Genomic DNA, 12,478 nt, shown 5'->3' with positions numbered 1-12,478 from the left:
GCCACCCAGTGCCATGGCAGCTCCTTGCAGCAGGCAGCAAACAAAGCCACACAACACTTTTCTCAAGTGTAAAGGGCATCTGCCACGTCCTGCTGGCCTACAGATCAATCTAACTCTGTGGCCGAGTGCCAGATCACATCAATTAGAGGGTATTACTGACTGAAGGAGCTCGGGAGACCAGATAATGAACTCTGGTACGGTGCAAGGGAAACTCGCTAAATATTTGCTTGTTCCTCAAAGTGAAGGGGCTGATGAGGCTGCTGGCTTCATGCAGGGACAATAGGATGAGCTGTTTTCCATGGCTGCCCGATTGCTCCTATTGAGGCCTGCGGGTAATTTTGGGCAATGTGCCCCCACAGCATTGCCAGCTGCAGCTGCATCCCAAGAGCCAGGAGCTCCTCGTGCTGGGGTTGGTGGGCAGCAGGAAGGTTGGCTATACGGAGCTTTTGAGTTCAAAAGTCTTGTTTGTGGAGCTCCCTGTAGGAGAGGGTCTGGGCCCATCCACTTCAAAGCCTAGGCAATATGGCATCAGGCCATGCTGATATTTAATGTCATCCAGGGGGAGCATCCAGTACTCATCAGGAATGTGACCCCTTGGCCAGGCAGGAGAGAAAAGTGAATTTGGAATGAAGATTAATGAAAAAATGTGACAGAGTGGATAAATCACTGCAACGGGGTGTATTTGCTGAAATGGGCTCTCTTCCAGGCAGCCTCAGTGTGCAATAATAATAGTCCCTTCCAAGGATGACACTGGGAGGATCACCCCTAAATCAATTTAAAATTTTAGCCAAAGACATTCCACTGTTACCAGAAGGGATGGCCTGGCCAGGAAAACAGTGGCTCTTTGTTTATCAAGAAAAAGTAATTTTTTTCTTCCGGCTCTTGCAGATACTCTGAATTGGACTACTAGCCATATATTTAATTTATCGTACTCTGACTCGGTTGTCAATTGATAGGATGCTTTGTGCTCTCTTTTGACCCCAAAGGACAACCACAAATTGACACCTTCCCTCTTGGATTTAGAAATAACTCATGCTGTCCTTGATGCAAAGCTGTGGCTGCCCCACGTTGTGGCTTTGTCACAATGCCACAGTCCCACAGAAGCTAAAAAAGGAGAGAAATGGTTTTTATGCCCAAGGTGACACGTTTCACCTCCAGGAGGAAGACGCGGGCTTGGTTTGGGTGTGCACTGTGGGGACAGGGAGCAGGCCCAGAAGGCCCAGGCTGCCCACAGCACTCATCCCACCCCTGCCAGGGCAGACTGTCTGAAGTGAGGCTATATCTGCACTGCAACGTCCCGAAAATCACATTGTTTTCACTTGCTAAGGAACCAGCAATGCTATGGGCACCATAGTACCACAAAGAAAGCTCTGGAAAACACCCAGGTGGTCCGGGCACCTCCTGAGGGCTTGACTTCACCTGGGGCAGCTGTGTCTACTTTGTGGGCTTGGCCTTTAAAAGATGAAGGTGCTAAAAGCCTCCCTGCTTTGGGGGAAGGCATCTGCAGGGGTGGAAGGAAGCTAAGGCCTTGATATGAGGCCTTTGGAGCAGGAGGGTGCTCAGGGGCTCTTAGTGAAGCATACAGACCTCGTGCTGAGAGGAGTTTATTTTTTAAAGGGACATTTGAAATGGCTTCCCCCTCTCTACAGAGAGCTTCCTCTGTGCTTCTGGAAGCTTTTGCCACAATTAGATTTGAGCGTGGCTCTCTTTGCTTCCAGAGTTGATTACTTTTAATTCAATATGTCTGCTTTCATTAGGTTTCTTGTATACTGGCTTCCAACAATGAAAGGAAAAAAGTCAAACCTAGAGCTCCTGCTCCTCTGCTGTGTCATAGCACCAAGTTTGTGACCTGGATGTAGGAGAAGAAATCCCTGCTTCTGTCTTCAGAGGCCTGGAGGAAAAGTAGAACCCATCCAGGCGTCCTCATCTGGAGCTGTGCAATATTGCATGGGAAGGGAGCTGCTGCTTCCCTGGGCAGAGGAGAGGGAAAAGCATGGCTGATGGAAACCTCAGCTTCAACACTTGCCTGGAGCTCCCTCCATGCTGGTGAGTGTTTCATGGCAATTCCCCACTGCTGTCCTGGGGGTGAGTAGTGGGGAGACCTTGGGTGGAAGGGCGTGGGTGTGCCTCGGCATCATGCTGTTTTATAATGACATAGTGAATCACATTCCTGTACCTTAATCCATCTGGTACTATTGTGCTGTTAAAAAAAAAAAAAACAAAACAAAAAAAAAACTAAGGGCAGCTTCTGGTTGATACCATTTAAGATGCATCTTTTTCTAGATCAAAGTGTCAGCTGGTTGGTGTGTAATGAAAGAGTTGGGTATAATTTATGATAGCACTGTGGTATAATTGAGTGCCAAAAGAAAAGAGCAGAATAAAACCCTAAAGCATAGTTCTGAATTTAAACAAAACAATGGATTTTCAGTGTGAAATACTGGCCTTTTTCACCAAAAATACTTTTCTGCAGAGTTTCTAATTAGAAATTGATGCAATGTGATGAGAAAAACATCAGTGTTGATGAAAGCAGTCAGGTGCAATACTCTTAATTCCTTTATTAACCAGGCAGTAATTATTCAAAGTATAATGCTTTTTCAGTGGCTGTTCAGGGTCAGGGTAGTGACTTTGCTAAAATGGGCACTGCTGATAATGATATTCACATAGGTTTTGGCCTTAAGCAGGAATATGGGAAGCCATTTTTCAGGCTTGATTGCAGCTTCTGTCCAGGATGCTCACATGGTCACTGCTTAGTGAGAGAAAGGGAGAGTGTTTCTGGAACCTTAAAATTGATTTAAAGCTTTGGAAGTCTTTGGAAGTATGCGGAGAACAAGCTGAAGCACTGGCCCCATCTTGCCCCTTACAAACCCATTATGATAGCATGGCTGCTGCTAAAAAATCCATTTAGTTTAAAATATAAAATATATTTTGTTGAAGTTCTCTTTCCTTATGGATTCATCATGCTTAATGCAATTTTAATGTATTTTGACTGATTTGTGGTTTTCCTCTGAGATGCCTGGCCAAGTCCCAGTCATAAACACAGAGCTTTGCAACTAACATTTCCTAATACTGCTGTGAGCTGGCTGAGTTGAACCCTGAGAATAAACGCATCTAGAAGTTTTAAGCTGTGCATTGTTTTAAAAATGTATGTGTGATCACTGTTTTTTCTCCTAGTTAGCAAAAAAAGAATGCTGGCCAGAGGGTATTAAATACTTTTAAAGAAAACATATTTAAGTGCAAATGCAAAGTAATGTAGATTGAAATAAAGAATTCCCATTGTTGCATTAAGACATGGTTAAAATTCAGGATTTAATATCCTTTATTTAAATCAAATCACCCAAGATGTAAACCACAGGACAGCTAAGACAAGTGGTTTGAAGGCTGGCAAATCTGGGCTGACAGGGTCAGAGACAGCGATGGGAGGCAGAGGAAAAGAGGAATTTAAATTGCCCGGCCTGCATTAGGCAGCACTTTCACAGCATAAGCAACTCAGCTGAAGCTGTTGCAATGGTGCTGAATGCACTGGATATGGCCCAAATGTGCTAACGGGGATTGTGTGCAGATAATATGAGGGGCCAGCATCAGTCTGGCTCTGGGGAAGTTGAATTTGTCTGTCTGGGAAAGGCACTGCCTTCATCTTTCGTGTGCTCCCTCTCTCTTCTGGGGCACCAGTGATGGCTGACAAAAGTGAGCCTGGTCAATAGGCAGGGTCTCTGTGCTCACTTCCTCCTTAGGTGTGCTGTGGAGACTGCTGGAGTCTGAGCACGGTGTTTTCTCCCTCCAAGTCCTGTGTTGGCCTGGTTTCTGAGCTCCAGCTGCATGGGCTGAAGTTACCTGCTGAGACCTGCAAGGGCCCAGCGAGCTGGGGACACCTTTGGATGCTGCAGCAGTGTTTGTGTGGTTCTTGGCTGGCATCGGTCCCTGTTTCTTTCAAAAAAAAGCTTTATGCTCACTGTTTTCTGGAGTGTCTGCCCAAATTGAGCCACTGCTGGGCTTCAGTTCAGGTCTGATCTCTTACTAGCCCTAGTAGCTGCTCTGAAAGCAGCATGGAGGCTGCAGTCTGTTTCTGACTAGGACGTGGTTAATGATTTATCAGTGGGTTTTTGTTTCTGTGGCAAGCTGGGTTGCAGGCATGAATGTCCCTCTGCCAGAGGACTTGCTGCAGGGGTGAGCAGATGTATATAAAGCACCCAGCTCTGAGGCAGCTGAGTCCTTTAACAAGGTGAGAGAAACAGCAATTTCCCTCTCCATTTTTCTCAAGAGGAGTTCCCTGGGTGCCTTTCACTCAGCATGTCCCTTGTTCTGTGCCCTCTTCAAAGAGACCCCACAGATGCTCCATGCTCTCTGTTCATGAGATCTGGCAACTAGCAGCAAACCACAACTGACACAGTCTTCCACTGTAGAAGCTGTTTATTGCATTAGGTAAATACACTTGCAGTAAATTTGCATTATTTCCTCTGAGAGCAATTGCTGGTAGTATGGCATAATGATTAAAAATAACAGAACTAGCAGAGGCACTTGTTACATGCAGCCAAAATTACTGCCAAGCCCACTGATGCAGCCCCTGCTAACACAAAATTTCCTCTGGCCAGGAACATAGCTTTGCCAACCAGGCTCACAGGCTCAGCTTTGGTAGGAGCTGGAGTAACAAACATGTCTTGGGTGGGCAGGTCCCAACTCAAAGGCAAGCAGGATGAAACTTCTGCTTTTGCCATGATTCTTAGTATTGCTTTAAGTTAGAGTGGTGAGGTTGTGTGTTTGTAATCATTGGTGGAAGGCAGAAATCAGAACAGGGTTACATTATCTTTATAAAAACAATCCTGTTGGTGTTGAGATAGTCGTGAACAGGCTGGATGTGGAGGAGGCCATTTTGTAAACAGACTTGATAGGTTATATTGGAAAGATAAGTGCCTTTTCAGAAAATTGAGCTACCCAGGGGGATCCTTCCTCTAAAATATTTTGGAAAAAAAATCTTAAAATGGTTTGCATTGGCTGGAAATAGAAATAATGGCACATACTTTTGTGAAGTTAACTTATTAATTTGCCTCCCCAGCATTTGTCACTGTTTGTTCTCATACAGGCTTCGTTCCTATGAGGGCTGTGCGTTACTGCCCCTGCCCAGCCAAGGACACAGCATGTGGCTGACCCTTGTCCCTGGGTAGTCAGGCAGCCTGCTCAGGGGCTTCAACCTAAGTGCGTGCCTAAGTCCTTAGCTGAACAGGGGCTTATTGGTGATGCACAGCAAAGCCAAAGCATGCAGGTACTTCTTGAGAGTGTTGGAGTCAGGAGTGGTGACAAGCACTGTTCTTGCTCTATCAGCTGCAAATGTAGCCAGGTAACTTGAAAACAGAAAGTGTCTCTAGCCTGGAAATAGATTAGTTTTATTTTTTGTTTATTCTGTACCCCTGCTAGCATTAAAGTGGGATACTAGACTTGGTGACAAAAATGGATTCTAAACTTTAGCCCAGAGGACAGAAACAATCTCCTTTGAGCTAGGGCATCAGTTCCTATCCTATAGATAGGCACACTCATGAATAAGAGGTGACCATATTTTCTCAAATTATGGTGAACATCAGCATTCACACTTGTGAAAATATTCAATTACTGGTGGTTAATTGGCTAGCAGAAACTGAGGCTAAATAACAGCCTGATGCAACCTGCAGTGGATAATTGAAGCAGCGGAGGTCTCTTGTTGGAGAATAGCAGGATAAGAGCTGATCCTCAAATCTCCTGCCTCCTGAATGGGATTTCCTAGAACAGAGATGACCAAAACTTGTGTGACTGAGCCTAGTGCAGAAGGCGCATGCAAAATTTTCCATGTACCTCGTGACCTGCTATTCTGTAATCATTGCTGAGCACCTTTCCTCCAGTGTCCTCAGAAATCAGTGGAATAGGCAAAAAAGGCAGGTGCCATTGGCATGAACAGGGATATTCCAATCTCAGTGAGAGAGAATGGAGGGCTGGACAAGTTCTATGCCTGGGGAGAACTTTACTTGCTGTATACTGAGATTCAGACCTTCTCCCCCTTTAGTTTCACAAGGAAGACCTGTAAATCAATACCTTATTTTCACGTCCCTATCTAAGGCTGTCCAAGTGCTTTTTATGGTGGTATGATACAGACAAAAATGAGACAAGTTACTGTTATTGTACCAATTTTACAAGTGCATAGACTGAGGCACAGAGAAACTTGACTTGTATGATGGCCAAACAAATCTGTCACAGCTGAGAGCAGTAACCTACAAAGTTTACATCCTAATCCTTTGCTCCAACCTTTGTTTCTGTCTTTCTCAACCACTGTACCTTGTCTTATGGCAAGAATCTAGAAGCCATTTAGGATGGTAAAGAAGTGAAATGCCCTTCTTACAAATTTGTGCTTTCAGGTCTTGTCTACTCATGACACTTGGGGTTGCAGTACCTACTTCTTATTGCTTCAGCAACTCTTTACAATTAGGCCCAATGTGTGCTCAGTAAAGGTTGGCTGTGGGCAAACCTTAGAACTTGAGGAATATTGGACACAGGAATCCCTCAAACACCACTCTTCAAAAGGTAAATAATAAATTTCCAAAGCTCCCTTGTTTGTTTATGCCTTCTTTCATAATGGCTTTCTTAATGAAGTGAGAGAAGGAAATGTACAGATAATCATCCTACAAATTTGTGGAAAAATTCTTATAAAGGTGCTGAGCTTGTTCGAGGTAGAGTGCATATTATTGTATGCTACTGTATCTGTTATGCTAAAGAATCCGACAAAGCTAGGAGCCATGTCTTTGCTTATTGTCTTTAATCTCTGTGTGTGATCCCACTGAATTGTGCCTGAAAGGAAAGGTCAATGAAGTTTAATGTGGAATCGCTCTTTGAAAATCATGGCAAGTTCAATGTAGTTGAAGCCAGTGGTGTCCAAGTTCTGCTCCATGAATTTCTGGTGTCTATCAAGCTCATTGCAAGTGGTCTGGTATATCTGGGTAATCCACAGACCTATGGCAGATGACAAAATATCTAATGTTTTCCAGGAGTAGGATAGAGCAAGGTGAGGCTGCAGAGTCAACCATACTCCATGACCACTTAGGAACTGTAGGTTGGGTACTTCTGTACTCTGATCACTGGAAATATGACTGCAGTGTGGTAGGGAGCATATGTGCACAACCACATTATCTGAGAATAAATCTGCTCATAGCACCCTCCTTAGCCATGGCGTTTTAGTGCTTCTGCTCAATGATGCTCTGGGATACAAAACCTGTTCCTTTTTTGAGAGACAAATATAATGACTCAGGAAGTTATTTGAAGCAAACATTCAGGGAAGATAAAATATTCTTGTTGCTTTTCTGTTTTCTGAACAAAGCCCTGAATTTGTGGGAGATATTGAGAGGGCAAACTGTGCTACAGCTACAGGAAAAGTCTGGAGAGTCTTGTGCTACTTGAGTTACAATGATCACTGTTTTCATTAAAATGCATGTTGCTGCATAGTATTAACTGTGCTGCCAGAATGGCTTGCCAATATTCTGATCTGTTGAGCAAGAATCATCTGATCTACATGCTCTTGAAGATATTGCAGTTGCCCTGCATGTCTGAAAATGGCTATTTGTGTTTGCCTTCCAGGTAGGGAAAGGCCTCCTAGATTGCAGCATTTTATGGCTCTGTCTAGTGAAGTCCTTTCAGTCATCGAGATGCTGCTCCTCCCACGTAGATGTAGGGATGGCGCTGTAAGGGTCCATGATGACTTTTGCACAGCGAATGATCATCACAATCAAGAAAAGGCAGAGGAAGACGAAACATGCTAGTGTCAGTCCCTTGTCCACATCAACGTACACAGGTTCTGGGGTTGGTCCCTCCATTGCTTTTGCCGCTCCTCATCTGGGTTTATATTTACTGCTGACATCATCGACCACCTGCAAAACAAACAGTGTTAGACACTGGTGACTGCTGCCCTGAGCGTGGGGAACCTTGAGTACAACTGGAAACAATATCTGGAATATCTGTGGTGTATTCTTGGAGGGAAATAAACCTGCTGGAGATGTCACGGCTTGGGTAACAGAGCTGTGAGCAGGAGAACACTAATCTCCATCTTCATTTAGCCCATGAATCTTTCTTGCTAAGATGCTAGACAATAGAAACAGATTTTCTCAAAAGAAAAGAGAAACAGTGGTAAATGAACACTATCCACTTGAAATATCATCTCTTAAGAGGTCCAGACACTGTTCTTGTCTCAGTTATTTCCCAGTCATAAAAATATTTCCTCTTCTCTGTTAATGTGGAAGACCAGACAAATGGCAGAACAGACTGTTTCTATCCCAAACTTTCCCTCTGTCCAAACACTTCCTGTCTCTCACTGGCACAAAGCAAAGTGAAAATTATGCGTACTTATTTTCCATAATGTTTAATCTCTGCTACTTGTAGGTTCTTTAGGCAATCCATTATTTTTAGGAGCAATATCCTTTTAAGTGCGTGTTTTATCACCCAGAGAGCTATGGGTGATTATGTGATTCCTACGTGGGTTATTTAATGCAGATGTGTGCGTTGCTGAAGGTCTCTCCTGACCTCATCTGAATCCATAAGCAGAATCAATCCAGCAGAGGCACCCTTCTGCAGGTATGCTGCTGGGTAATGTGTGAGCTGGTACCCCAGACTGCTTCAGTATGATGATGGTGCGGGAGAGGAACTGAGCTGACTCACAGAATGAGTCATTGCCCAGGGATGGGGAAACTCTTCCTGACATCCACCCCTGGTCAAGGTGGGAGGTAGAATTGCTGAGGGTTTCTACTGTAGAAGGGTAAGAACATGGAATGCCTCTTTAAAATAAACCACTGTGTCTGTTGTATCAAAGCAAATAACCAATCTGCAAACTGATCCCTGTTTAATTTAGAGAAGAGAGATGGGGAGAGAAGATATTAAACCACTGAGGGAATTGGGTGGAACTTGGGTATCAGATGGTGTAGTTGCTCTCCCTCACTGCATTAATGCAGTTATAAAAACCCAGGCACAGGCTTTGTCTATGCAGCCAAATTTGCCCAGCACCATTTCCAGGGATCTGATGCTGCTGACAGGGCTATTTCAGTAGCAACTCACATCTGGCTGCAGCACTGTGTTCTTGTAGCATCTTGCTGTGCCAGCTGTGGGTGTCCCAGCAGCTACCGAACTCTTATGCCCTGAGAATTTTTCCCAGGGTGAACTGAGGACCTTTTGTTTAAAATAAATAAAATAATAAAAAAAAAATCACAGCACTTCCCCTCATAATTTACTTCCTTTCAAGTTGTTTTCCAGTCTCGCCAACTCCCAGCTCCTACAACGTATAATTCAGCCGGGCTCTCTAGTCTATTTCAAGCACAAGGATGGCTGATTTCTATTTCCTGAAAACACAGAAATTACTGCAACAGCCAGTCCTGCAGCAGGGAGTTGAAAGAGATGCTGATGAGACAGAAGTGCATGAAACCAAGCAGACACTTCGTGCATTTACCAGTCCGGTAACCAACAAGTTTAGGCTTACAAAGAAGTTTCTGAGGAGTGGGGTAAGATTTGTGATGCTCACCTGGCCTGACTAGAGGTCTTTGATAATAGAGAGGACTCTTACCAGTATTGCTAGAAGGAGTTGCTCTGGGAGAAGATCCTGCTGCTGCTCCAGAAGACCCTGGAACCCAAAGTAGTATGGGTTGAAATCTATCACAGGAGTCACCACAGTTGGATATTAGCAGTTATTGTGATTCTGGGCTGTCTGAGGAAGAGTGGATTCAAGGAATGGATAAAAGTTTGACAGATTTTCATTGAGGCTTTGGGACTTGGAGGGATTTTGGTCACTCTCTGGTTAGGAGACTTCATAGTTTCCAACGGAGCCTCCAGTGTTGAGAAAATAGCACCGGATTTGATGATGAAAAAACAATTCTGCAGAGGCTTTTAGACCTATTTTGCTAGCCAAGAGACCTTACATTATAACTTAAAGCTTATTTTGCTGAGCAAGAGTAAAGACTTTGTCAGCAAGGCTGAGTATTAAGTGTGGATGCTTTTTCTTGCGGAGCAGAAGAAAAAATTTGTTGTCAAAACTACTAATGTAGCCTCATCTTTTTTGGTACTCTTGTGAAGGTCCCAGAGGCATGGATTTGATTCTTCCCTCCTGACCTTCTGGCTGTTGTACCACATGCTATTATTTCATACTAAGTTAACTTCTGCAGAATATCAGAACTACCTTGAAATTTCCATCAGGAATAATCTTTGAGAAGTTGCATTTTCAATTAAATGTACCTTTAAAAAAATTTACTTAGTGTTCTGAGATTTCAGTGGGAGAACCAAACCCTTGAATATCTTTTCAAATGGCATCACAAATCTCATGGGAGATGTGGTTAAAGTGTTCCTTTACCCATAGGACTCTCTGGATGTTTCCTATGAAACACCTGAGCTATCATGCAGCCCCCTCTCCTACCGAAAGGAAAGGACATGCTGGGCAGAAAGCTTTACCTAGAGATCAGAGTGAAAGCATGTGGCATCTGATCTATAGTTCACGCAGGAAATTAGTGACAGCTTGAGTCTGATTTTTTTTTCAGGCTTAAGTTGATATGTTTTGCCAAAATGTCAACGTTTTCAGTGGGGATATAAGGATTTTTTCCCATAAAGCTGTAGTCTTGAGGTTAAACAAATTGTACGTCTTCCTTCTGCTCTCCCCGTAAACGGAAGGATTCTACGATGTGGCTATTATTCTGCATTAAGTCAATAGAGATGGAAAACATATTTCTTGGGGCTGGCCAGAAGGGCCTGGCTTTGGGTCAATCTCCTCACTCACAGCTTGGCTGCTCACCTGGATCTGTCCGTGCAGCAGCACTGTGGGAGGGGAAGGCTTCCCCTGCAGACCCAGCCTGTCAGAGCAGTGCTAGCATAATGCCCGTGCTCGAGTTGCGTGGCGGATCAGTTGTCAGAAGGCATTTGGTGGTGTTCTGCACTGTTAGTTACTGCAATCCCATTTCAGTATGCTTGGCAGTGTAGGGACAGCCATTAGCACTGAGCGGGTCTAGGTACTGGCATGGAGTTGTGTCCGGGGCAGTTTGCTGTTTCCAGATTCATTTATTGCTGCTGGAACATACCGCTGCTCTAGATCAGGCCTCTGGGGATCGGACCAGCAAGAGAGGAACACTTGCAAAGGAGTTATTTGCTCAGACGTCTTCGCATCTTCACCAGGACAAGTTATGATGATGCACAGTCAGGCCCTGCCTGCGCATCCCACTAGTGCTCTCAGCCACGGGGGATGTGTTGGGTGCATTAGCAGACCAGTTTTGCACATCCCAGTCTGGCTCGTGAAATCCATCAGGCCAGCATAGTGCTACTGAAACTAGTTCTCGCTCCTGCTGCAGACTAGTAGGCTGGATGCTTTGCTCTTATTTACCAGCACTGGTGATGCTGACAGCATATGTGTGGGGAGAAAAAAAGATTAGCAGAAACAATTATAAATGTTCACACTTGACTGATCAAGATTTCTCTGAATAGCTGAATTTTAGAAAATGACTTTTTCCAGGTTGTACCTAGTAGAATAATATTTTTAATTTCTTCATATCTGTTGAAAACAATTTGGTTTAATAAAAGCCATCAGATGAAGAACGCTCCCAGACTCAAATTTATCAAGCAATTTAGCAGTGATGCGTCTGCTCTTCTGTAAATCCCCAGGTGTTTCGATATAATCTCTGAGAATAGATGGGCATCACAGGTAACCTCTTGGAAATGTTCATAGGGCTGTCTGTTTTCTTGCATCTAGACGAGACCACCTGTAAACTCTGGTGGCCAGAACCCAGCCCAAAGCCTTTGTTTGCAGTGACTCGTTTAAGAAATTTTTGTCTCTGCAGCTGCAGCACCCCAGGGATGGAGCTGTGCCAGCTTGTTGCAGTGGTCAGTGTAATTCAGTACCAAAAGCGCCTGTGTGCATCTGGCTCCATGCGGATTGCCTGGCCAGGACCAGGCACCTTTGTATCTCTTCAGAGGGGTTGGCATCATCTGGTTTGGAGGCTCTTGTCCCCCCTGCTTCTTGTCTGACCACTGTTGCAGTCAGGAAATCCTGTGGTCCGTGAGTTGTGTGGAATAATGGGCAGGGACCATGGCCTGGGGATGAAGAACTCATGTAACTCAATGGAGAATCTGTTCCAAATATTTGGTCTTCGCCTTTGTTTCCTAGCACTTTTTGCATGGAATGCCACAGATGAGAGGATATATTTTTTTTTTTTTAAATGTTGGCATCCTCTTTCATATGTCAGCTGTGTTGCAGCTTCTATATAATGCTTGTGCTGATTGGTGTGGCTGAATTTCAGGTTCATTCATACCAAGGTAAAGTGCTTTAAAAGACGTTTTCTTTTCCCCAGACCTGAAAATCTTGGCACTGTCACTTTAAACACAAGCTAATAATGTACCATGTAGTGCAGAGCGGTTGTCTAAACCATACCAGTTCTTACACTGGTTAATTATATTTCCACTCATCTCAACCCATAGAATACATTTCAAAACGCTTCTTTAATATTCT

The 12,478-nt window shown here is 44.2% G+C and overlaps 1 protein-coding gene across 4 annotated transcripts in view; it reads right to left on the bottom strand.

Annotated features, from left to right (window-relative positions):
• Positions 1 to 4,389: 4,389 nt before the first annotated feature.
• Positions 4,390 to 12,478, bottom strand: part of CTXND1 (cortexin domain containing 1) — a 36,880-nt gene continuing 28,791 nt past the window's right edge. For 2 of the 4 annotated variants that reach the window (XR_004779994.2, XM_035554653.2), the window contains 2 exons: positions 9,560 to 9,616; positions 4,390 to 7,880 (listed from right to left, as the gene is read on the bottom strand). Coding sequence is in view for 2 of the 4 variants with exons in the window: in XM_035554653.2 (XP_035410546.1) it covers positions 7,647 to 7,826 (180 nt within the window). In the remaining 2 variants the exon portion in view is untranslated. The remainder of the gene's footprint in view (positions 7,881 to 9,559; positions 9,617 to 12,478) is intronic. The other 2 variants (XR_007708723.1, XM_035554654.2) reach the window with 1 other exon arrangement.

The sequence above is a fragment of the Cygnus atratus genome, chromosome 11 (genome assembly GCF_013377495.2).
Source record: "Cygnus atratus isolate AKBS03 ecotype Queensland, Australia chromosome 11, CAtr_DNAZoo_HiC_assembly, whole genome shotgun sequence".
Classification (NCBI taxonomy): domain Eukaryota; kingdom Metazoa; phylum Chordata; class Aves; order Anseriformes; family Anatidae; genus Cygnus; species Cygnus atratus.
The sequence above is the reverse complement of the archived record's forward strand: the minus strand, read 5'-3'. Positions and strand labels throughout refer to the sequence as shown.